Source organism: Tachyglossus aculeatus, chromosome 21 (assembly GCF_015852505.1).
Source record: "Tachyglossus aculeatus isolate mTacAcu1 chromosome 21, mTacAcu1.pri, whole genome shotgun sequence".
NCBI lineage: Eukaryota > Metazoa > Chordata > Mammalia > Monotremata > Tachyglossidae > Tachyglossus > Tachyglossus aculeatus.
The window spans coordinates 8923053-8946341 of NC_052086.1; the positions used below are offsets into that span (position 1 = coordinate 8923053).

The window sequence follows — 23289 nt, forward strand, 5'->3', positions numbered from 1 at the left end:
TTCATTCAATCGTATTTATTGAGCGCTTACTGTGTGCAGAGCACTGTACTAAGCGCTTGGGAAGTACAAGTTTGAACGAGTCAGAGGTCCTGGGTTCAAATTCTGCCTCTGCCACTTAGCTGTGTGACTTTGGGCAAGTCACTTCATTTCTCTGGCCCTCAGTTCCCTCATCTGTAAAACGGGGATTAAGACGGTGAGTCCCCCGTGGGACAACCTGATCACCTTGTAACCTCCCCAACACTTAGAACGGTGCTTTGCACATAGTAAGTGCTTAATAAATGCTATTATTATTATTATTTTTATCCCTCCAGTGGTTAGAACAGTGCTTAGCACATAGTAAGCGCTTAACAAATGCCATCATTATTATTATTATTGTTATTACCAGCCCTGAGGAAGGCCCAGCCCTCCGCCCAGCTAACCTGAGGAGAAAGGGCTGGCCTTTGGCCCTTGATCTGGCTGCCCTTAGGAGAAAGGTCCGGCCCTCGGGCCAGCTGCCCTGAGGAAGAAGGCCTGCCCTTGGTCTGGCTGCCCTGAAGAGAAAGCGCCGGCCTGGGAAGAGGCTAAAATGTAGCAGGAGAGGGAGGGAAAGGAGGAGAGCAGAAAAGAGGGGCAGAGAGAGGCGCCTCTCCAAAACACTGGAACCTCCGCCGGGGTTGCCACCCTGATACCTGAAGGGAAAGGGAGGCCCCATCGTTCATCTCCTGCTCCTCTCCCACAGGTTGGAGAAAGCTTAGTGAGGGGAGGAGAGCTTGAGCTGCTTCCCTTCCCTTCCCCCCTCGCCTCCCTCTGCCCACCCCTTGCTCACCCCCCTACCCCAAATCCCCCCTCCGGCAGCTTCTGAGCCACAGTGTCCTGGCAGAGTGCCAGTTCCGGGATGAAGATCTGGTTAATGGGTGTCTCCGGGTATGGTTAAGTTTTCCCCGTGGCGGAGAGCCGGTGATCTGATAGGCTGCCCTAATCTGATTGGCCCGACCCCCCCTGAAAATGCAGGCAGCCCGCCATCCTCGCTCCACTCTGCTCAGCTCCCCACTCCGCTGCCCACTCTCTGCTTCACTCCTGTCTCCTCTCAGCTCGGCCCCGCAACTCCTGGCTTCCCTGGGGGCTTCGCTCCCCACTCGGCTCTACTCTCCAGCCCTCTCCCTCTGGCCAGCCTAGCGGGGAACCGCCATCTGCCTCCGCGATGGGCCTTCAGCTCTACCTGAACCTGCTGTCCCAGCCCTGCCGTGCCGTCTACATCTTCGCCAAGAAGAACCGCATCCCCTTCGAGTTGAAAACGTTGGATTATTTGTCCGGTGACTGTCAGAGATCACCCCCGATGCAGGGGCTGGGGCTTGTAGCGAACTCACTCTCCCCACCTCCCCCCCGATCCGGCTCTCCACCCCCCCTCCCTCCCCTTGACTGTAAGCTCACTGTGGGCAGGATATGTGACTGTTATATTGTTCTATTGGGCTCTCCCAAGCGCTTAGTACAGTGCTCTGCACACAGGAAGCGCTTAATAAATACGATTGACTGACTGACTTACTCCCCCCACCACCCCCCTCCGCTTCCCTCCTTCCTCATTCAGTGGCTCCCCGGAGCTGAGGGGTTTCCCCCTTTAATTGTGATATTTGGTAATTGTGGCATTTGTTAAGCGCTTACTCCGTGCCAGGCACTGTATTAAGCGCTGAAGTGGATACGAGCAAACCGGTTGGACACAGTCCCTGTCCGGCGTGGGGCTCACAGCTCTTAAAACCCCATTTTATAGATGAGGTCACTGAGGCCCAGAAATTGAAGTTACCTTCCCGAGGTCATACAGCAGACAAGTGGTGGAGCCGGGATGAGAACCCCTGACCTTCCGGCTTCCAGGCCTGGGCTCTATCGGCCACGCCACGCTGCTAATACGGCTCGTTATGGACGGGGAACGTGGTTGCTCATTGTATTGCCCTGGGAACCAGAAGGTCATGGGTTCTAATCCTGGCTCCTCCACTTGTCCGCTCTGGGACCTCGGCCAAGTCACTTCACTTCTCTGTGCCTCGGCTACCTCGGCTATAAAATGAAGATTGAGACTGTGAGCCCCACAGGGGACAGGGACTGTGCCCAACCCAATCTGCCTGTGTCCACCCCAGCGCTTAGTACAGTGCCTGGCAAATAGTAAGTGCTTAACAAATACCACAGTTATTATTACTGTTATTAATGCCTTTCCTCTCTTCTCTCCCGGGTCTTTCAGATGTCCCTTGAGAAGCCAGGACGTTTAGGGCTGGCTGGTTTGGGAGGGAATCGTCAGCCATTCCGTGGCCAGAGCTCTTCAGTGTCCTGGCCGACGGCTCTCCGTACTGACCGTGGCAGTAACTTTAATGGGTGGACGGAGCTCCCGTTTGGCCCCTCTCAGCTCCTCTGGCCCCCTTGATCCCCTCAAGGCCCCCCCATGACCACTTCTTCTTCCCTAGGGCAGCACCTAAGTGAGGATTTTGGCCGAGTGAATTCTCTGAAGAGGCTGCCTGCCCTGAAGGACGGAGACTTCACCCTGGCAGAAGGGTGAGCTGACTCCCTGACGCTCCCCCAGCTGACGGGCTTTGATTTTGCCCCATCCCCAAACGTCCAGTATGAAAAGTTGACGCCCGTCATCACCCGCGATAACAATATTATCAGTCATCGGTATTTATTGAGCACTTGGAGTGGGCAGAGCACTATACTAAGCGCTTGAATAATAGTAACGATAGCTCTTATTAAGTGCTTACAGTGGGCTTCCATTTCCTCTTCTCCCGCTCCCTCCTACGGCACCCTTACTCTTGGATTTGCTCCCTTCAATAATAATAATAATGATGATGATGATGATGATATTTGTTAAGCACTTACTATGTGCAAAGCACTGTTCTAAGCACTGGGGGGATACAAGGTGATCACGTTGTCCCACGTGGGGCTCACAATCTTAATCCCCATTTTACAGATGAGGTAACGAGGCACAGAGAAGTTAAGTGACTTGCCCAAAGTCACAGAGCTGACAATTGTCAGAGCCGGGATTTGAACCCATGACCTCTGACTCCAAAGCCCGGGCTCTTTCTGCTGTGCCACGCTGCTTCTCTTTATTCACCCTTTCTTCAGCACTACATTACTTATGTCCACCTCCATCATTTATTTCTGTATATTCATGTCTGTCTTCCTCTCTAGACTGTAAGCTCATTTGGGCAGGGGAAGATGTCCACCGACTCTGTTACATCGTACTCTCCCAAGTGCTTAGGACAGTGCTCTGCACAGTAATCACTCAAAAAATACGATCGATTGACTGATTGATAGGTAGATTATTCATTCATTCATTCATTCATTCATTCAATCGTATTTATTGAGCGCTTACTGTGTGCAGAGCACTGTACTAAGCGCTTGGGAAGTACAAGTTGGCAATGTATAGAGACGGTCCCTACCCAACAACAGGCTCACAGTCTTATTATTATCACCCACTCCACTGTATTCTTCCAAACACTTGGCACATTTTTCTGCATCTCTCTCCTGGCAGCGAGAGAGATGAGACTGAGACCTGGTGAGTAGTTTGGCTTGAGAGGAGTGGAAGACGCGAGCTGGGATTATGAGTTTGGACCTAGTCCACATGTTATTGCCACACGGGGCTCCCAATCCCCGTTTTACTGAGAGGAAACTGAGGCTCACAGTGGCGAGGCGGAATTAGAACCCAGGCCTTGGGGCTCCGAGGCCTCGCACCCTTTCCACGAGGACTGGCTCCGGGCTGGTCCGTGTCTGTGACTGGACAGCAGGTGCGGGGTATGGGGAGGTCAGGGGTGGGAAGGCTCGTTTGCCCCCAGCGTGAATCCGGGGGTCCTCACTCCGGCCCCCGGCCGCCCCTTCCCTCAGCTTGGCCATCCTGCTCTACCTGAGCCGCAAGTACAACACGGCGGACCACTGGTACCCGTCGGACCTGCAGGCCCGCGCCCGCGTAGACGAGTACCTGTCCTGGCACTTCGACTCCGTCCGTGGCACCTTCGGGACCCTGCTGTGGATTCGGGTGAGAGGTTGGGGGCAGAGCTGCTGGGAAGGGCTTGGGCAAGATTCATTCATTCAGTCAGTCGTATTTATACATTCATTCATTCAATCAATCGTATTTATTGAGCGCTTACTGTGTGCAGAGCACTGTACTAAGCGCTTGGGAAGTACAAGTTGGCAACATCCAGAGACGGTCCCAACAGTGGGCTCACAGTCTAGAAGGGGGAGACAGACAACAGAACGAAACATATTAACAAAATAAAATAAACAGAATATGGACAAGTAAAATAAATAAATAAAGCAGTAAATCTGTACAAACACATACATATTCATTCATTCAGTCGTATTTATTGAGCACTTACTGTGTGCAGAGCACTGTACTAAGTGCTTGGGAAGTACAAGTTGGCAACATGTAGAGATGGTCCCTACCCAACAACAGGCTCACAGTCTAGAAGGGGGAATAACAAAACAAAACATGTGGACAGGCGTCAAGTAGTCAGAACAAATAGAATTAAAGCTAAATGCACATCACTAACAAAATAAATAGAATAGTAAATATGTACAAGTAAAATAAATAGAGTAATAAATCTGTACAAACACATATACAGGTGCTGTGGGGAGGAGAAGGAGGTAGGGTGGGGGTGGTGGGGAGGAAGAGAGGCCAGATGACGAAGTAGAATGAGGGTGGAGCCAAATGATGGGGTGGAGCCAGATGACGGAGTAATAATAATAATAATAGTAATAATAATTCTGGTATTTGTTAAGCATTTACTGTCTGCCAGGCTTTGTACTAAATGCTGAGGTGGGTACAAGCAAATCGGGTTGGACACAGTTCCTGTCCCACATGGGGCTCAGTCTCAATCCCCATTCTACAGATGAGAAAACTGAGGCACAGAGAATAATAATAATAATAATGATGGTATTTGTTAAGTGCTTAACTATGTGCCAGGCACTGTACTAAGCGCAAATCGGGTTGGACATAGTCCCTGTTCCGTGTGGGGCTCACAGTCTCAATTCCCATTTTACAGATAAGTTAACTCATCTGCGAGCCCAGAGAGTGAAGCGACTTGCCCAAGGTCACACAGCAGACAAGTGGTGGAGGTGGGATTAGAACCCACGGCCTCCTGACTCCCCAGGCTTGTGCTCCATCCACTACACCATGCTGCTTCCTAATGATAATAGTGATGGTAGTTGTTAAGCACTTACTAGGTGCCAAGCACTATTCTAAGCGCTGGGGTAGATACAAGGTAATCAGGTTGTCCCACCTGGGGCTCTCAGTCTCAGTCCCCATTTTTCAGATGAGGTCACTGAGGCTCAGAGAAGTGAAGTGACTTGCCCGAGGTCACACAGCAGACAAGCGGGGGAGCCGGAATTAGAACCCACGACCTCTGACTCCCAAGCCCGGGCTCTTGCCACTAGTCCCTGCTGCTTCCCCCCTGGGTACGGCGGAGGGGTGTAGCGGGGGTCGGGGCTTCTGTGAGGGGGTAGAGCCAGCTGATGGGGGTGGAACCAACAGGGGAGGACGTGCCGGGCAGGGGTGGAGGCAGCTGTCCTGTCCCGCTGGGGGGGGCATTGGGCAGCAGGGCCAGTCTTGGTCCCTTCCTCTTCCTCCTCCTCCTCCTCGTCCTCTTCTTCATCTTCCTTTTCCTCCTCCACTCCCCCAACCCACAGCGTTCTCCCTCCTCTGGAAGAGTGGGCGGGAGACGGGGCTCTTTTCGGGGGGCTGCGTGGGGACGGCTTGGGTTCTGGGCAGGGCCGGAGGGTGGGGGGGATCGGGGGTCTGACCCGGAGCCCCCGCCCACCAGGTGCTGGCCCCCCTCATCGACATCCACCTCCCCGAGGAAGCCGAAACAAGGAACTTACAAGACCAGGCCAAGGCCCTGCAGCACCTGGAGGAGAAATTCCTCCAGGACCGGGATTTCATCGCCGGGGACCACATCTCCCTGGCCGACCTGATGGCCATAGTCGAGCTCATGCAGGTCAGTGGCGGGGGGAGAGAGGGAGGGAGGGGCAGCTGTGATTGGCCCTGATCAGCCCCCACCCCGGGACCCAGCCCCAACTCAGGCTGTCCAAACCCCGGGGCAGAGTGGGGTCAGCGGAGCCCCCCACGTGTCCCCTCCCGGGATCCTCTCCTGCCTTCCTCAGCGCCCCTGCCCCTTTAGCAACCCGCGCCCCGGACCCTCCCGCTAGCTGCGGGCCCGACCCGATTCCGTGTCCACAGCCTGTGAGCGCCGGCCATGACTTGTTCGAGGGCCGGCCCAAGCTGGCGGCGTGGCGTGGCCGGGTGGAAGCGGCCCTGGGCCGGGAGCTGTTCCAGGAGGCCCACGCGTCCATCCTGCCGGCCAAGGATGTGCGCGGCTGCCAGATCCCCCCGGCCATGCGGGACAGGATGCTCATACGAATCCGCAAGATCGTCTAGGAGCCCCGGGGACCCCAGAGCTCGGGCACATGGGGTCGGGCCCTGCCGGAGCCGGAACCCTGCATCACTCTTGGGTGGAGGGAAGGGGAAGGAATAAAACCGTAGCGAACTTTCCTCTGTGTGGCCCTGGCTGGCTTTCTGGCCCAGAACGTGGGCCTGGGGGAGGGTGGCCGGCTCTTGGTCCCCCTTTCTTTTTTTTTTTAATGGTATTTAATAATTGTGGTATTTATGCCAGGCCTCTGTACTAAGCACTGGGGTGGATACAAGCAAATCGGATTGGACACAGTCCCCGTCCCATGTGGGGCTCACAGTCTCAATCCCTATTTGACAGAGGAAGTCACTGAGGCCAGAGAGCTGAAGTGACTTGCCCAAGGTCACCCAGCAGATGAGTGGCAGAGTCAGGATTAGAACCCGTGACCTTCTGACACCCAGGCCCAGGCTCTAGCCACTACTCCATGCTGCTTCCATTATGATATTTGTTAAGCCCTTGTTGTGAGAAGCAGCGTGGCTCAGTGGAGAGAGCACGGGCTTTGGAGTCAAGAGGTCATGGGTTCAAATCCCAGCTCCGCCAGTTGTCAGCTATGTGATTTTGGGCAGGTCACTTCACTTCTCTGTGCCTCAGTTACCTCATTTGTAAAATGGGGATTAAGACTGTGAGCCCCCTGTGGGACAACTTGATCACCATGTAACCTCCCCAGCGCTTAGAACAGTGCTTTGCACATAGTATGTGCTTAATAAATGCCATCATTATTATTATTATGTACTAAGCACTGGGGTAGATACAAGATCATCAGGACCCACATGGGGCTCGCAGTCTAAATAGGCGGGAGGACAGTTCCCGTTTTGCAGATGAGGGAACCGAGGCCCAGAGAAGTGAAGTGACTTTCCCAAGGTCGCACAGCAGACAAGTGGCAGAGCCGGGATTAGAACCCAGAGCCTCTGGCGACCAGGCTCGGGTGTTTTCCTCTGGGCCGTGCTACATTCTCCAGCCAGTTGAGTTCTCTGTGGCTTCCGCCTCTTCGGGCTCTGAATGCCAACCTCAGTAAACCTTCATCTCTGGGCTCCCGACCTCCCCGTTCTCAGTCAGTCAGTCAATCATATTTATTGAGCACTTTGTGCAGAGCACTGGGCTAAGCGCTTGGGAGAGTAAGAGAAGCAGCGTGGCTCAGTGGAAAGAGCACGGGCTTCGGAGCCAGAGGTCATGGGTTCTAATCCCGGCTCCGCCACTTGTCAGTTGTGTAACTTTGGGCAAGTCACTTCTCTGGGCCTCAGTTACCTCATCTGTATAATGGGGATTAAAACTGTGAGTCCCACATGGGACAACCTGATCACCTTTTATCCCTCCCCCCCACCCCGTGCTTCGAACAGTGCTTTGCACATAGTAAGCGCTTAGCAAATGCCATCCTTATTATGATAGGACATTTCCTGCCCACCACAAACCCCACCTTAAGATCCTGGTGGCACCTACAGCTCAGTGTCAGAACTCATCTCCCACTGCCAAACCCAACTCCTCAACCAGTCAATCAATCCATCAATCAATGGTATTTATTGAGTGCTTACTGTGTGCAGAGCAGTGATCGGGAGAGCACAATTTACCAGAGGTGGTAGACACATTCCCTGCCCACAGCAAGCTTGCAGTCAAGAGGAGGAGACAGACAGTAATATAAATGAATCAATTACAGATATGTAATTTCTGTTCCTAAGTGCTGCCCTGGGGGAGATAATCGTAGTAGTAGTAGTAGTAGTAGTAATACTAATACTAATGATAATAGTAATAGGAAGGAGCATCTTGCTTCTGTTGTCCTCTCTCAAGTGCTCGGTTCAGTGCTTCGCACTCAGGAGGGGCCCGATCCATCCCAGTGATGGGTGGGGGGACTCAGGAGGTCGAGAGGTCAGGAGGTCGGAAGGCCAGGCCTCCTCCTGAAGCCAGGGACCAGGCGGAGACCACCCTCCAGCGGCCCAAGCAAGTTGCAGGGGAGGCGGTGGAGATCAGAGGCTGCAGGAACCCCGGGGTTGGAGCTGGGTGGACTACCCACTTCCTCCCCTTGCCTGAGCCACTGAACCCCGGCTGTGCCCCCACCCAGGAAAAGTGGGTGGGGGGCTTCGCCCTCGGGCCCACCTCATGCGAGGAACTGCAGTGGCTGTTGGCTGCGTGGCCGACTCGGCTCCCCATTCTTCCTGGCCCTCCCACTGGAGCTGCCCCACTCCCTGGGACCCCCCTGTACACCCTCTCTACAGCCCCAGAGCCTGGTCCTGGTCCCATCTCCAGGGCGACTGTCTCTAGGGCGACTGCCTCCAGGACAACTGTCTTCTTCCTTTGTCCTTCTCCTTCTCCTCCTCCTCCTTCTCACTCTCCTCATTTTCCTTCTCCTTCTCATGATCCTCATTTTCCTTCTTCTTCTCCTTCTCCTCCTTCTCCTCCCACTGTTCTAAGCACTGGGGAAGACACAAGTTAATCAAGTTGGACACAGCCCCTGTCCCACATGGGGCTCACAGTCTTAGTAGGAAGAAGAACAGGTATTGAAGCCCCATTTTACAGTCGAGCAAACTGAGGCCCAGAGAAGTAAAGTGATTTGCCCAAGGTCACCCAGCAGACAAGCGGTAGAGCCGGAATTAGAACCCAGGTCCTCCGACTCCCAGGCCTGTGCTCTTTCCACTGGGCCGTGCTGCTTCTCTCCGGAGTGACTGTCTCTGGAGTGACTGTCTCTGGGGTTATCGTCTCCGGGGCCACCGTCTCCAGAGCGACTGTCTCCGGGGCCACCGTCTCTGGGATGATCTAGAAACAAAGAGGAGGGTCTAGAACCCTCCTGTGCTGAGGCGGGGTGGGGGGGATCCGCTCCTCAGTCTGCAGGGTGTGGGGCTCGCCGGGCCCTCTCCCGCCCCCCCCTCTCCCCAGCCGGGACCAGCCGGGAACCGCCAGGTCCCCGAGGTTGTTGGGGCAGGAAGGCCAGGTGAGGCTCTGTCCGGTCCCCGGCCCAAGATGACCCGGTGAGGGCCGGCACTGAGCAGATCCAGGCCCGGGATGGGGGACAGAACGCGCCTGGGGGCCAGAGGTTGCGCAGGCTCCATCCTGGGGATGGGGTAGGGGGGCACCAACTGTGCCAGGCATAGGGGCTGGTTGAGGCCTTTAGGCCCCTACTCCCCTCTAGTCTTCCCACCCCGCCACCGGCCCCTACTACACACATAGGTTGGAAGCACGGTGAGGCGACGGGGTCCGTGTCTAATTCCCACCTGAACACCCTTTCCCAGCTCTGCACACCAAAAACGCTTAATAAATACTACTACTACTACTACTACTGTTATAACACTCTCTCCTCCCCAGCCCCTAAAGCCACTGCTTCCCGTAAAAGCCCGGGCTTTGGAGTCAGAGGTCATGGGTTCAAATCCCGCCTCTGCCCCTTGTCAGCTGTGTGACTTGGGGCAAGTCACTTCACTTCTCTGTGCCTCAGTTCCCTCATCTGTAAAATGGGGATGAAGACTGTGAGCCCCACCTAGGACAACCTGATCACCTTGTAACCTCCCCAGTGCTTAGAACAGTGCTTTGCACATAGTAAGCGCTCAATAAATACCATCATTATTATTATTATTATTACCCCCACGTCAGCAGTCCCTACCCACCCTGCTCCCCAGATCACACCCCTTCCTCCCCTATCCCTAGGCCCCCGACTCCTCAGTCCCTATAACCCCCCCCTCCCCAGGCTCCCCAGGCCCTACACTGTTCCTCAGTCCCTCCACTATCAGATCCCGGGTCCTTACGCTCCCCGCAACCTCCCAGTCCATAAAAACCCCCAGCACGCTCCTAGCCCCTACACCCCTAGCTCCCCAGCCCCTCCAGCCTCAGGGTTTAGCCTTTACACACCCTTCTTCCCTATCCCGACATCCCCAGCTCTCCAGGCCCTCCACCCCCAGGTCCCCAGACTTGACACCCCTTACTCCCCAGGCCACACTCCCTACACCCCAACCCCTACATCTCCACACCCCCTGCTCCGCGGTCCCATCCCATCGCTGGCTTGGGTGTGAGCCGCAGGATGGGGCTAGAGTTATACCTGGACCTGCTCTCTGCCCCATGTCGGGCCGTATTCATCTTCCTGGAGAAGAACCAGATCCACTTCGATTTCCAACCCGTCGACCTCCTGCAAGGTCAGTGAGACCCACCTCCCCGCGGCCCCCCATCCCGGGCCGTCCCCTGCCCCCGGGAGGGGCCCGGAGCCTCCGTCCACTGCTCACCCAGGGCCGGGGACATTTGGAGATGCTGTTGGGGGGCACAAAGACCCCTCACTTCCCTTAGGAAGCCCCCCGGCTCCAGGGTTAGAGACTTCCGAGCCTCCTTGCCGGGGCCCTTACGGGGCCAACCGCCCCCTCCCCATGTCCCAAACTGAGTGGAGTCGCTTCCTGGTTTGTTGTGTGTGTATGTATGTGTGGGTGTGTGTTTGCTTGCATGTATGTGTATGTATGTGTCTATATATGTTCATGTGTGTGTGTTTTTCTGGAGGTGTGTGTGTTTGAATAATAATAATAATAGTGGTATTTGTTAATCGCTTACTCTGTGCCGGGCACTATACGGAGCGCTGGGGTAAATACAAGGTAATCAGGTTGGACACAGTCCCTGTCCCACATGGGGATCACGGTCTTCATCCCCATTTTACAGGCGAGGGAACTGAGGCCCAGAGGAGTGAATAATAATTATGATATTTGTTAAGCGCTTACTGCGTGCCAGTCACTGCACTAAATGCTGGGGTGGATACAAGAAAATCGGGTTAGACACAGTCCCTGTTCCACCTGGGACTCACACTCTTAACCCCCATTTTCCAGATGAGGGAACTGAGGCCCAGAGGAGTGAAGTGACTTGCCCAGGGTCACCCAGCAGACAAGAAGCAGAGCTGGGATTAAAAGCCAGGTCCTTCTGACTCTCAGGCCTGGGCTGTATCCAGTAAGCCACCCTGCTTCTCTGGTTGTATGTGCACTGTGGGTACGTGCATGTGTGTCTCCGTGGCCTGTGTATGCGGAACTTTGGTTGTGGGTCCACGTGGGCATGTGTGTATGTGTGTTTGCTTGAGTGTGTGTGTGGATGTAGGTAAAGGGTGTGACCTTTCTGGGGTCCCTGGGCCCCTTCCCCACCTGGGCCCTCGGCTCACGCTGTGTTTCCCATCAGGGGAGCACGGCAGCAGCGAGTTCGCCAGCGTGAATTCCCTGGGGAAAGTGCCCGCGCTCAAGGACGGAGACTTCATCCTGACAGAGAGGTGACCGAGGCCCCTTGCGCTCGGGCCGCCAGACCGGACCCGGGGCCCCGGCACCCCGCTCGTGGCCCTCCACCCCAACCCAAGCTACCCGACTCTCCCAGATATGCTCGGGACAGAGACTCGCACCCAGTGGGTGCTCAGTAAATCCCACTGCCACCACTACTGTTAAACTCTCCCCTACGCTCAGTACAGAGCCTCACCCCCAGTGGGTGCTTAGTAAATACCATTGCCACCACTGCTGTGTGGCTCAGCGGAAAGAGCACAGGCTTTGGAGTCAGAGTTCATGGGTTCAAATCCCGGCTCCGCCACTTGTCAGTTGTGTGATTTTGGGCAAGTCACTTCACTTCTCTGTGCCTCATCATCAATCGTATTTATCATCAATCGTGTTTATTGAGCGCTTACTATGTGCAGAGCACTGTACTAAGTGCTTGGGAAGTACAAATTGGCAACATATAGAGACAGTCCCTACCCAACAGTGGGCTCACAGTCTAAAAGTGGGCTCACAGTCTAAAAGACTGTGCCTCAGTTACCTCATCTGTAAAATCGGGATGAACACTGTGAGCCCCACGTGGGACAACCTGATCATCTTGTAACCTCCCCAGCACTTAGAACAGTGCTTTTCACATAGTAAGCGCTTAATAAATTCCATTATTATTATTATTACCATGGAACTCTCCCACATGCTCAGGACAGAGGCTCACAGCCAGTGGGCACTCATTACATGCTCTTTCACTACAACTCAATCAGTCAGTGTATTTATTGAGTGCTTACTGTGTGCAGAGCCTTGTACTAAGCGCTTGGGAGAGTACTCTAGAACAGTGTAACAGGCACATTCCCTGCTCACAACGAGCTTACAGTCTAGAGGGGGAGGCGGACACTAATAGAAATAAGAAAATGACAGATATGGACGTAAGTGGTGTGGGGCTGGGGGGTGGTTAAATAAAGGGAGCAGGTCAGGGTGACGCAGAAGGGAGAGGGAGAAGGAGACAGTGAACAGATGGGGGAAGGAGAAGCAGCATGGCCTAGTGGCTAGAGCCCGGGCCTGGCGGTCAGAAGGATCTGAATGCTACTCCCGGCTCTGCCACTTGCCTGCGAGGTGACCCTAGGCAAGTCACCTCACATCTCCGGGTCTTGGTTTCCTCATCTGTAAAATGGGGGTTAAGACTTATTCTACACTTCCTTGATTCTGCTCTGACCTCCCAGCCTCCCGTCTTTCCCGCTCCAGTCCATACTTTGCTGCCTGGATCATTTTTCTACATAAATGTTCAGGCCATGTTTCTCCTCTCCTGAAGAACCTGCAGTGGCTGCCCATCCACCTCCGCATCAAACAGAAACTCCTCACTAATAGCTTTAAAGCAGGTCATCACCTTGCCCCCTCCTACCTCGCCTCGCTACTGTCCTAGTACAACCCAGCTGGCGCACTTGGCACCTCTGATGCCAACCTTCTCACTGTACCTCTATCTTGTCTATCTCTCTGGGAACTCCTCGTCCACATCCTGTCCCCTGGCCTGGAAAGCCTCTCCATATATGACAACGGCTTTCCCCTGCTTCAAAGCCTTATTGAAGGCACGTCTCCTCCAAGGGGTCTTCCCAGACTAAAACCCCCGTTCCTCTTCTCCCACCCCTTCTGCATTGCCCTGATTTCTTCCCTTTTTTCACCCCCATTCCCGGCCCCACAGCACTTACGTCCGTATCTGTATTTATTTATATGGATGTCTGTCTCCCCCTCTAGACTAGTTTTGGGCAGGGAATATGTCTGTTAATTCTTCTAATGTAGTTTCCCAAGCTCTTAGTATAGTGCTCTGCACACAGTAAGCACTTAATAAATGCGACTGACTGACTGATTGTCCATCTGACTGACTGAATAAGCTCTGTGGTAGGCGTATATCGAAGGGCTTAAAGGGTAAAAACCCAAGTGCATAGGTGACTTGGGAGGGTGGGTGAATAGGGTGGAGAGATGAGGGCTTAGTCCGGGAAGGCCTCTTGGAGGCTTTGAAGGTCGGGAGGGTGGTGGTCTGGCATACATGGAAGGGGAGGGCGTTCTGGACCAGAGCCAGGACATGGGCAAGAGGTTGGCAGTGAAAAAGACGAGAAGGTGGTACAGAGAGTTGGTTGGCATTACAGAAGCATCAAGGAGGCGGGAGGGTGTCAAGACCAACAAAAAATCAAGCCACCTCAAGGCAACACGAAGGGTTTATTATTGCAATACTAATATAGATAATAATGATGATGATGGTATAATAATGGTGGCATTTTTTAAGCGCTTATTATGTGCTGTTCTAAGGGCTGGGATAGATACAAGCTAATCACGTTGTCCCACGTGGGGCTCACAGTCGCAATCCCCATTTTACAGATGAGGTAACTGAGGCCCAGAGAAGTGAAGTGACTTGCCCAAAGTCACCCGGCTGACAAGTGGCTGAGCCGGGATTAGAACCCACGACCTCTGACTCCCAAGCCCGGGCTCTTTCTACTAAGCTGCGCAGATCAGTATGAGAGAGGACAGACAGAGTCAGTTACCCTAAAAGCGGGCTCAACCTTATCCCCGAAAGGTGGGATGGGGGCTAGTTAAAGTTATCCCAGGGGTCAGAACAGTGCTTGACACATAAAATGCACTTAATAAATACCACTTTTTTTTCTGCTGTAGCCCCAGATCAGCCAGAGTGAGGGCGTTCAATCCTTAGAGACTCCGTCCTCTCCTGGTTTTCCTCTTATCTCTCCGGTCGTTCTTTCTCAGTCTCTTTTGCAGGCTTCTCCTCCCCCTCCCATCCTCTTACTGTGGGGGTTCCCCAAGGTTCAGTGCTTGGTCCCCTTCTGTTCTCAATATACACTCACTCCCTTGGTGACCTCATTCGCTCCCACGGCTTCAACTATCATCTCTACGCTGATGACACCCAGATCTACATCTCTGCCCCTGCTCTCTCCCCCTCCCTCCAGGCTCGCATCTCCTCCTGCCTTCAGGACATCTCCATCTGGATGTCCGCCCGCCACCTAAAGCTCAACATGTCGAAGACTGAGCTCCTTGTCTTCCCTCCCAAACCTTGTCCTCTCCCTGACTTTCCCATCTCTGTTGACGGCACTACCATCCTTCCCGTCTCACAAGCCCGCAACCTTGGTGTCATCCTCGACTCCGCTCTCTCATTCACCCCTCACATCCAAGCCGTCACCAAAACCTGCCGGTCTCAAATCCGCAACATTGCCAAGATCCGCCCTTTCCTCTCCATCCAAACCGCTACCCTGCTAATTCAAGCTCTCATCCTATCCCGTCTGGACTACTGCACTAGCCTTCTCTCTGATCTCCCATCCTCGTGTCTCTCCACTTCAATCCATACTTCATGCTGCTGCCCGGATTATCTTTGTCCAGAAACGCTCTGGACATATTACTCCCCTCCTCAAAAACCTCCAATGGCTACCGATCAATCTGCGCATCAAGCAGAAACTCCTCACCCTGGGCTTCAAGGCTCTCCATCACCTCGCCCCCTCCTACCTCACCTCCCTTCTCTCCTTCTACTGCCCAGCCCGCACCCTCCGCTCCTCTGCCGCTAATCTCCTCACTGTACCTCGCTCTCGCCTGTCCCGCCATCGACCCCCGGCCCACGTCATCCCCCGGGCCTGGAATGCCCTCCCTCTGCCCATCCGCCAAGCTAGCTCTCTTCCTCCCTTCAAGGCCCTGCTGAGAGCTCACCTCCTCCAGGAGGCCTTCCCAGACTGAGCCCCTTCTTTCCTCTCCCCCTCGTCCCCCTCTCCATCCCCCCGTCTTACCTCCTTCCCTTCCCCACAGCACCTGTATATATGTATATATGGTTGTACATATTTATTACTCTATCTATTTATTTATTTATTTATTTTACTTGTACATTTCTATCCTACTTATTTTATTTTGTTGGTATGTTTGGCTCTGTTCTCTGTCTCCCCCTTTTAGACTGTGAGCCCACTGTTGGGTAGGGACTGTCTCTATGTGATGCCAATCTGTACTTCCCAAGCGCTTAGTACAGTGCTCTGCACATAGTAAGCGCTCAATAAATACGATTGATTGATTGATTGATTAGAGGGAACAAGGCCTCTTTAACTGCTGCTAGAGAGAAGCAGTGTGGCTCAGTGGAAAGAGCCCAGGCTTGGGAGTCAGAGGTCATGGATTCAAATCCCTGCTCTGCCAATTGTCAGCTGTGTGACTCTGGGCAAGTCACTTAACTTCTCTGGGCCTCAGTTACCTCATCTGTAAAATGGGGATTAAGAATGTGAGCCCCCTGAGGGACAACCTGATCCCCTTGTAACCTCCCCAGCACTTAGAACAGTGCTTTGCACATAGTAAGGGCTTAATAAATGCCATCATCATTATTATCACTATTATTAAATGGTGAGGCAGAACAGCTCACCCCCTGAAGCAGGTCAACCGGTGGGCGGGGGGTGGGGAGGAAGGGGAGTCTGGGCAAGGAAAAGCCAGCTGACAGGGCTGTGGGAATAGACTTCATCACCCTCCCTCCGTGGTGGTCGAGGTGTTCCTTCATACAGATCAAGCGTGGCTCCAGTTTTCTTACCCGAGGACAGGGTCTGCCTGAAATTGGGGAATTTGAAATTGGAAAAACCAATAGAGAAGGGAAGGAGGCCGTGAAGATGACCTTTACCCCTCAGTACTCCTCTCCCTCCATCTCCCCAAAAGGTGGCCCACCGCCTCCCCCAGCGCGGAGCGAGGGTCCCGGGGTGCCGAGCCGGTGGGTGGTCCTCACTCCGGCCCCCGGCCACCCCCTCCCGCAGCGTGGCCATCCTGCTCTATCTAAACCGCGAGAATGATACTGAGGACCACTGGTACCCAGAGGACTGGCAGGCCCGCGCCCGCGTGGATGAGTTCCTGTCCTGGCAACACCTGGCCATCCACGACCTCTGCTCCAAGATTCTGTGGCTCAAGGTCAGTGCTGGGGCTAGTGGACAGCCGGGAGGAGGGGATGTGGGGTTTTTTTATGATACTTAATGATAATAATAATAATGGCATTTATTAAGCACTTACTATGGGCAAAGCACTGTTCTAAGCGCTGGGGAGGTTACAATAATAATAATAATGATGGCATTTATTAAGCGCTTACTATGGGCAAAGCACTGTTCTAAGCGCTGGGGAGGTTACAAAAATAATAATAATCATAATAATGATGGCATTTATTAAGTGCTTACTATGTGCAAAGCACTGTTCTAAACGCTGAAGGCATTCAGGTTGTCCCACAAGGGGCTCACAGTCTTAATCCCCATGTTACAGATGAGGTCACTGAGGCCCAGAGAAGTGAAGTGACTTGCCCAAAGTCACACAGCTGACAAGTGGTGGAGCTGGAATTTGAACCCATGACCTCTGACTCCAAAACCCGTGCTCTTTCCATTGAGCCACGCTGCTTCTCTGCTACTTGTTAAGCACTTCACTGTGTTGGACACAGTCCAGGTCCCACAGGGGACTCACAGTCTTAATCCCCATTTTACAGATGAGATAACTGAGGCCTGGAGAAGTGACTTTCCCCAGGTCCCACAGCAGACAAGTGGCGGAGCCAGGACTTGAACCCTGGTCCTTTTGACTCCTAGTCCCGGGCTCTATCCACTAGGCCACACTGCATCAGGGGCTTCTGGGCATGGTGCTTAACAGAATGTTTTTCACATTTACTGCTGGTGAGGGTGGGGAAATGTCACGGAGGCTAAAAGGCACACCATCTCCCCACTTCTTTTTTTTTTTTTAATGGGATTTGGTAAGCGTTTACTATGTAGTAAGCGGTGGGGTAGATATAAACGCACTGTGAGCAGGGATTGTCACTGTTTATTATTGTCCTTCCCCAAGAATACAGCGCTCTGCACACAGTAAGCACTTAATGAATAAGATTGAATGAATGAATATAAGCTACTTATCCTTACTTTTCTCCCACTACAACCCAGCTCGCATGCTCTGCACATAGTAAGCGCTCAATAAATACGATTGATGATGATGATGATGATCTTTCACTCCTCTCAAGCCAAACTACTCACCAGGTCTCATTCTCATCTCTCTCGCTGCCAAGAGAGAGATGCAGAAAAATGTGCTGTTTGGAAGAATACAGTGGAGTGGGTGATAATAATAAGACTGTGAGCCCGTTGTTGGGTAGGGACTGTCTCTATATGTTGCCAACTTGTGCTTCCCAAGCGCTTAGTACAGTGCTCTGCACACAGTAAGTGCTCAATAAATACAATTGAATGAATAAATGAATAATAATTGTGGTATTTGTTAAGCTCTTACTACGTGCCAGGCATTGGGGTGGGTACAAGGTAATTGGGTTGGGCCCAGTCTCTGGCACACATAGGGCTCCCCGTCTTAATCTCCATTATACTGATATGGTAACTGAGGCACAGAGAAGTGAAGTGACTTGTCCAAGGTCACACAGCAGCCAAGCGGCGGAGCTGGGATTAGACTCCTAGGCCCATGCTCCATCCTCTAGGCCACACTTCTTCCCTTAATAATTAATAACTGTGGTATTTGTTAAGCACTTACTATGTGCCAGGCACAAGTTATGGGAAGTACTGGGAAGTTGCTAGATTATCAGGTTGGACACAATCTCTGCCCTCTAGAAGCTGACATCCTAGCAGGGGAAACTGACACCAAAATAAATTACAGGTCGGGAGTAGCAACCAACTTTATAATAAATATATAATATATAATAATTATATATTATTTATAATATGTAATAATATGTAATATTTATAATATATACTATTATATTATATTATATATATTGTTTTACTGTACTCTCCCAAACACTTAGTACAGCACTTTGCACACAGTAAGTGCTCAATAATTACAACTGAACGAATGAATGAAATGCCACAGTTATGATGATGGTGATGATTACTCTTATGCCTCAGTTACCTCCTCTATAAAATGGTAATTGAAACTGTGAGCCCCACGTGGGACAGGGATCATGTCCAACCTGATTAGCTTGTATCTACTCCAGTGCTTTTTAATATATAAAGCACTTTATATGCTTTATAATATATATATATAATAGTAATGATATAAATAATAGTAATAATACATAGTATTATATATAGTATATATATAGTATATATATACAATATATATATATATATTATATGTAATAATACATAGTATTATATATATTATATATATAGTATATATATAATAGTACTAATAATGATGGTATTAAGTGCTTACTATGTGCAAAGCACTGTTCTAAGCACTGGGGAGGTTACAAGGTGATCACGTTGTCCCACCGGGGGCTCACAGTTTTAATCCCCATTTTACAGATGAGGTAACTGAGGCCCAGAGAAGTTAAGTGACTTGCCCAAAGTCACAAAGCTGACAGCTGGCAGAGCTGGGATTTGAACCTCTGATTCCAAGGCCCGTGCTTTTTCCACTGAGCCACACTGCTTATATGAATGTATATGTATTTTTACACATATCATATATATATGTATACATTTTATATATATATATATATATATATATATATATATATATATATATACACACATTATTTTATATATATAAGACCATATAAGAAGACAAGGAAGAGGAGGAAGAGGAGGAGGCGGAGAGGAGGAAGAAGCAGATGAGAAGGTGGAGTAGGATGTAGCTGACAGGACTGCTCTGATGGCCACAAGAGGATGGCACTCTGCCGGTCAGCAGCTGCCCACGTCCTACCTCCGGCCAGGTGGCTGTGGGGCAATCCTCAGCACCCTCCTTGCCTTTGTGGGCATCCAGGTGCTGTCTCCTTACCTCAAGGACCCAACAGGTGACAAGGTGACACCTTGCCCTTGTCCAGGTGTTGTTCCCTTACTTCACGGACAAACCAGTGATGCAGGACAAGCTGGACGATGCCCTGGAGGAGCTGAAAGCCAACCTGCAGCAGCTGGAGGAGAAGTTCCTGCAAGATCAGCCCTTCATCGCCGGGGACCACGTCTCCCTGGCCGACCTGGTGGCCGTCGTCGAGCTCATGCAGGTAATGATAGTAATAATAATAATAATAGTACTTGTTAAGCACTTACTACATGTCAAACACTGTTCTAAGAAACAGTGGCCTAGTGGAGAGAGCCCGCTCCTGGGAGTCAGAAGGATCTAGTTTCTAAACCTGGCTCCACCACTTATCTGCTATGTGATCTTGGGCAACTCACTTCACTTCTCTGGACCTCAGTTACCTCATCTGTAAAGTGGGGATTAAGACTGGGAGCCCCACGTGGGACAGGGACTATATCCAACCTGATTATCCTGTATCTACCCCAGCACTTAGGACAGTGCTGGGCACATAGTAAGCACTTAGCAAACACCCTCATTATTATTAAGCACTGGTTATTATTAGCACAAGCTAATCAGGTTGGACATGATCCCTGTCCCACGTGGGGCTCACAGTTTTAATCACCATTTTATAGAGGAGGTACCCGAGGCATAAGAGTAATCATCACCATCATCATAATTGTGGTATTTCATTTATTCATTCAACTGTCGTTATTGAGCACTTACTGTGTGCAAAGCGCTGTACTAAGCGCTTGGGAGAGTACAGAATAATAACAGACACGTTCCTGTCCACGATGAGCGCTCACAGTCTAGCGGGGGCGACAGACATTAATATAAATAGATAAATAGATAGTTAAATAAATTATTACAGATATTACATATGTGCGGCGGGGATGGGGATGGAGGAGAGTCCAGGAATCCCGGCAGTCCCAGCCAGAGCCACCGCCGTAACCTTCCCAACGTTTTAGCTTCATGGGGCTGCTAGTGCCGTTGCTGATTCTCCTCCCGGCTGGAGGAGGCGGGGGGCCGGCGGGGGTCTCCGTGCCTCCGGCGCCAAGGAGATGTAGAGGAAAAGCCCTCCTGATGACAAGTCATCAAACAACAGAACAGGAGGAGTGGAGAGCTTGGAACTCTCAAAATAGAGATGCAGCTTGGCCTGGTGGATAGAACAAGAAAGGGCCCGGGGAGTCAGAAGGACCTGGATTCTAATCTTGGCTCCACCACTTGTCTGCTCTGTGACCCTGGGCAAGTCACGTCACTTCTCAGTTACCTCATCTGTAAAATGAGGATTGAGACTGTGAGCCGCATGTGGGGCAGGGATTACCTTGTATCCACCCCAGTGCTTAGTATAGTGCCTGATGCATAGTAAGCCCTTAATAAATACCACAGTTACTATTATTACATGGACTAGGTCTAGGCACCTTTGTATAGTGCCGTAGAAGAGCTTAACAAATACCATTGAAAAAACCCCCAGCACCAACATCCTGTGGTGGTCTGCTCCCAATCCATCAATTGACGGTATTTACTGAGCACTTATCATGTGTGGAGCACTCTACTGAGTCCTTGGGGAAGTAGTGCTTTGCACATAGTAAGTGCTTAACAAATGCCATCGTTATTATTACAATACACTAGAATGGGTAGATGTGAACCCTACCCACGAGGAGCTGACAGCCCACAGGGGAGGCAAGCATTAAAATAAATTAGGGGTAGGGGAAATAGTAGAGTTTAAGGATATGAACATTAGTGCTTTAGGGCTGGATGAGCGTCAAAATGCTCAAGGGGTTGACAGCCAAGATGATGTAGAGGGGAGGTAGGGGAGGTTGGAGAGGGGAAATGAGGTCTTAGTTGGGGAGGCCTCTTGGAGACGTGATTTTAGGAGATTCCTCAAGGAGCCCAAGCACGTCATACTAATAAAAGAATTTTTTTTTACGGTATTTGTTAAGCGCTTCCTATGTGCCAAGCACTGTTCTAAGCACCGAGGTAGATACAAGGTAATCAGGTTGTGGGGCTCACAGTCTTAATCCCCATTTTCCAGATGAGGGACCTGAGGCCCAGAGAAGTGAAGTGACTTGCCCAAAGTCACACAGCTGACAGGGGGCGGAGCCGGGATTAGAACCCACAACCTCTGACTCCCAAGCCCGGGCTCATCCCATTGAGCCACGCTGCTTCCCTGTGTGAGCGTTGATGACCACAGTGGGAATTCTCGGGTGCGGCTGTCTCCAGAGGCAGGGGGATGGGCCGAATGACCCCCCGGGTGCCCCGGAAGCCCCCCTGCTACTATCCACAGTGGCCAGTCCTTAGTTGGGGCCTGGCTTCCGTGCCTCCCTCCCCGATATGCCAACAGCCGGTGGGGGCCGGCTGCCCCGTCTTCGAGGAGCGGCCCAAGCTGTCGGAGTGGCGGGAACTGGTAGAGGAGGCCGTGGGCAAGGAGCTGTTCCGGGAGGCCCACGACAAGATCCTGAAGGTCCAAGAGCTGAGCGGCCAGCAGGCCGACCCGCTGCTGAAGGAGAAAATGACGGCCATCCTGAAGAAGATGATGTAGACCGAGGCCGACGTAGACCGCTAAAAGGGCTGGCGGAGGTCCTCCCTCCGGGCACTCCTGCTGCGTGCCGGTCTTTGCAGACGGGGCGGGAAAAGGTGGCGTCCATCCTACATCCTAATAAAGATCCCTTCAAGGCCACTCTCTGAGACCAGGGAACCTGGGAAGCAGCGTGGCATAGTGGATAGAGCACAGGCTCGGGAGTCAGGAGAGTGTGGGTTCTGATCCCGGCGCCGCCACTTGTCTGCCGCGTGACCCTGGGCAAGCCGCTTCACTTCTCTGGGCCTCAGTTTCCTCAGCTGTCAAACGGGGATTGAGACTGTGAGCCCCACGTGAGACAGGGACTGTGGCTAACCTGATTACCTGAGCTCTTTGGAAGAAGGCAGTGGTAAAACACTTCCGTATTTTTGGCAAGGAAACTCCATGGATTAGGACTGTGAGCCCCAAGTGGGGCAACCTGATCACCTTGTAACCCCCCCCAGCGCTTAGAACAGTGCTTCGCACATAGTCAGCGCTTAACAAATGCCATCATCATCATCATGGATCCAATACCAGAACGATTGCAGATGGAAAGTGGGGCGTTCTGGGAGAGATGTGTCCATGGAGTCGCTATGGGCCGGAACGACTCGAGAGCGTAAGACAAGACGAGACTCCAGCGCTTAGAGCAGTGCTCCGCACATAGTAAACACTTAACAAACACCATAATTATTTTATTAGAGTACGGGTACCCCACTTGCCTTGCTGAGTACCTTGTACAATCAATCAATCAATGGTATTTATTGAGCGCTTCCTATGGGCAGAACACTACACTCGTGGCTCAGTGGAAAGAGCTCGGGCTTTGGAGTCAGGTCAGGGGTTCAAATCCCGGCTCCACCAGTTGTCAGCTGGGTGACTTTGGGCAAGTCACTTAACTTCTCTGTGCCTCAGTTACCTCATCTGTAAAATGGGGATTAAGACCGTGAGCCCCCCGTGGGACAGCCTAATCACCTTGTAACTTCCCCAGTGCTTAGAACAGTGCTTTGCACATAGTAAGTGCTTAATAAATGCCATTATTATTATTATTATTATTATTATTACTATTATTATACTAATGGCTTGGGAGAGTACAATACCATAGAATTAGCAGACACGTTCCTGCCCATAATGAGCTTATAGTCTAGGGAGGAGTCAGCTAACTTCTCTGGGCCTCGGTTTCCTCATCTGTAAAATGGGGGTCCAATACCGCTTCTCCCTCCCTTTCTAACTGGGAGCCCCTGTGGAACAGGGGCTGTATCCAACCTTTGATTCATTCATTGAGCACTGTGTGCAGAGCATTCATTCATTCATTCATTCATTCAATTGTATTTGCTGAGCGCTTACTGTGTGCAGA

General features: G+C 51.9%; 2 protein-coding genes across 5 annotated transcripts; both read left to right on the forward strand.

The window, feature by feature from the left end:
* The first annotated feature begins 982 nt into the window (after nt 1-982).
* Nucleotides 983-6487, forward strand: LOC119942250 (glutathione S-transferase theta-2-like). The gene is made up of 5 exons (XM_038762924.1): nt 983-1292; nt 2427-2514; nt 3841-3991; nt 5775-5948; nt 6191-6487. The coding sequence occupies exons 1-5, from the start codon at nt 1181-1183 to the stop codon at nt 6386-6388; spliced, it is 723 nt and encodes a 240-aa protein (XP_038618852.1). The 5' UTR covers nt 983-1180; the 3' UTR covers nt 6389-6487.
* A 2775-nt stretch (nt 6488-9262) lies between these two features.
* LOC119942462 (glutathione S-transferase theta-1-like) lies at nt 9263-22054 on the forward strand. 4 transcript variants are annotated; one of them, XM_038763289.1, is made up of 6 exons: nt 9263-9339; nt 10416-10528; nt 11541-11628; nt 16381-16531; nt 19413-19589; nt 21726-22054. In XM_038763289.1, exons 2-6 carry the CDS (start codon nt 10417-10419, stop codon nt 21921-21923), a joined length of 726 nt encoding a protein of 241 aa, XP_038619217.1. In that variant the 5' UTR covers nt 9263-9339; nt 10416; the 3' UTR covers nt 21924-22054. The 4 variants fall into 4 exon arrangements, with proteins under 4 accessions (XP_038619217.1, XP_038619219.1, XP_038619218.1 ...); XM_038763290.1 differs by having other exon boundaries at nt 9276-9339; nt 10410-10528; XM_038763291.1 differs by lacking the exon at nt 11541-11628.
* The last annotated feature ends 1235 nt before the right edge of the window (nt 22055-23289 follow it).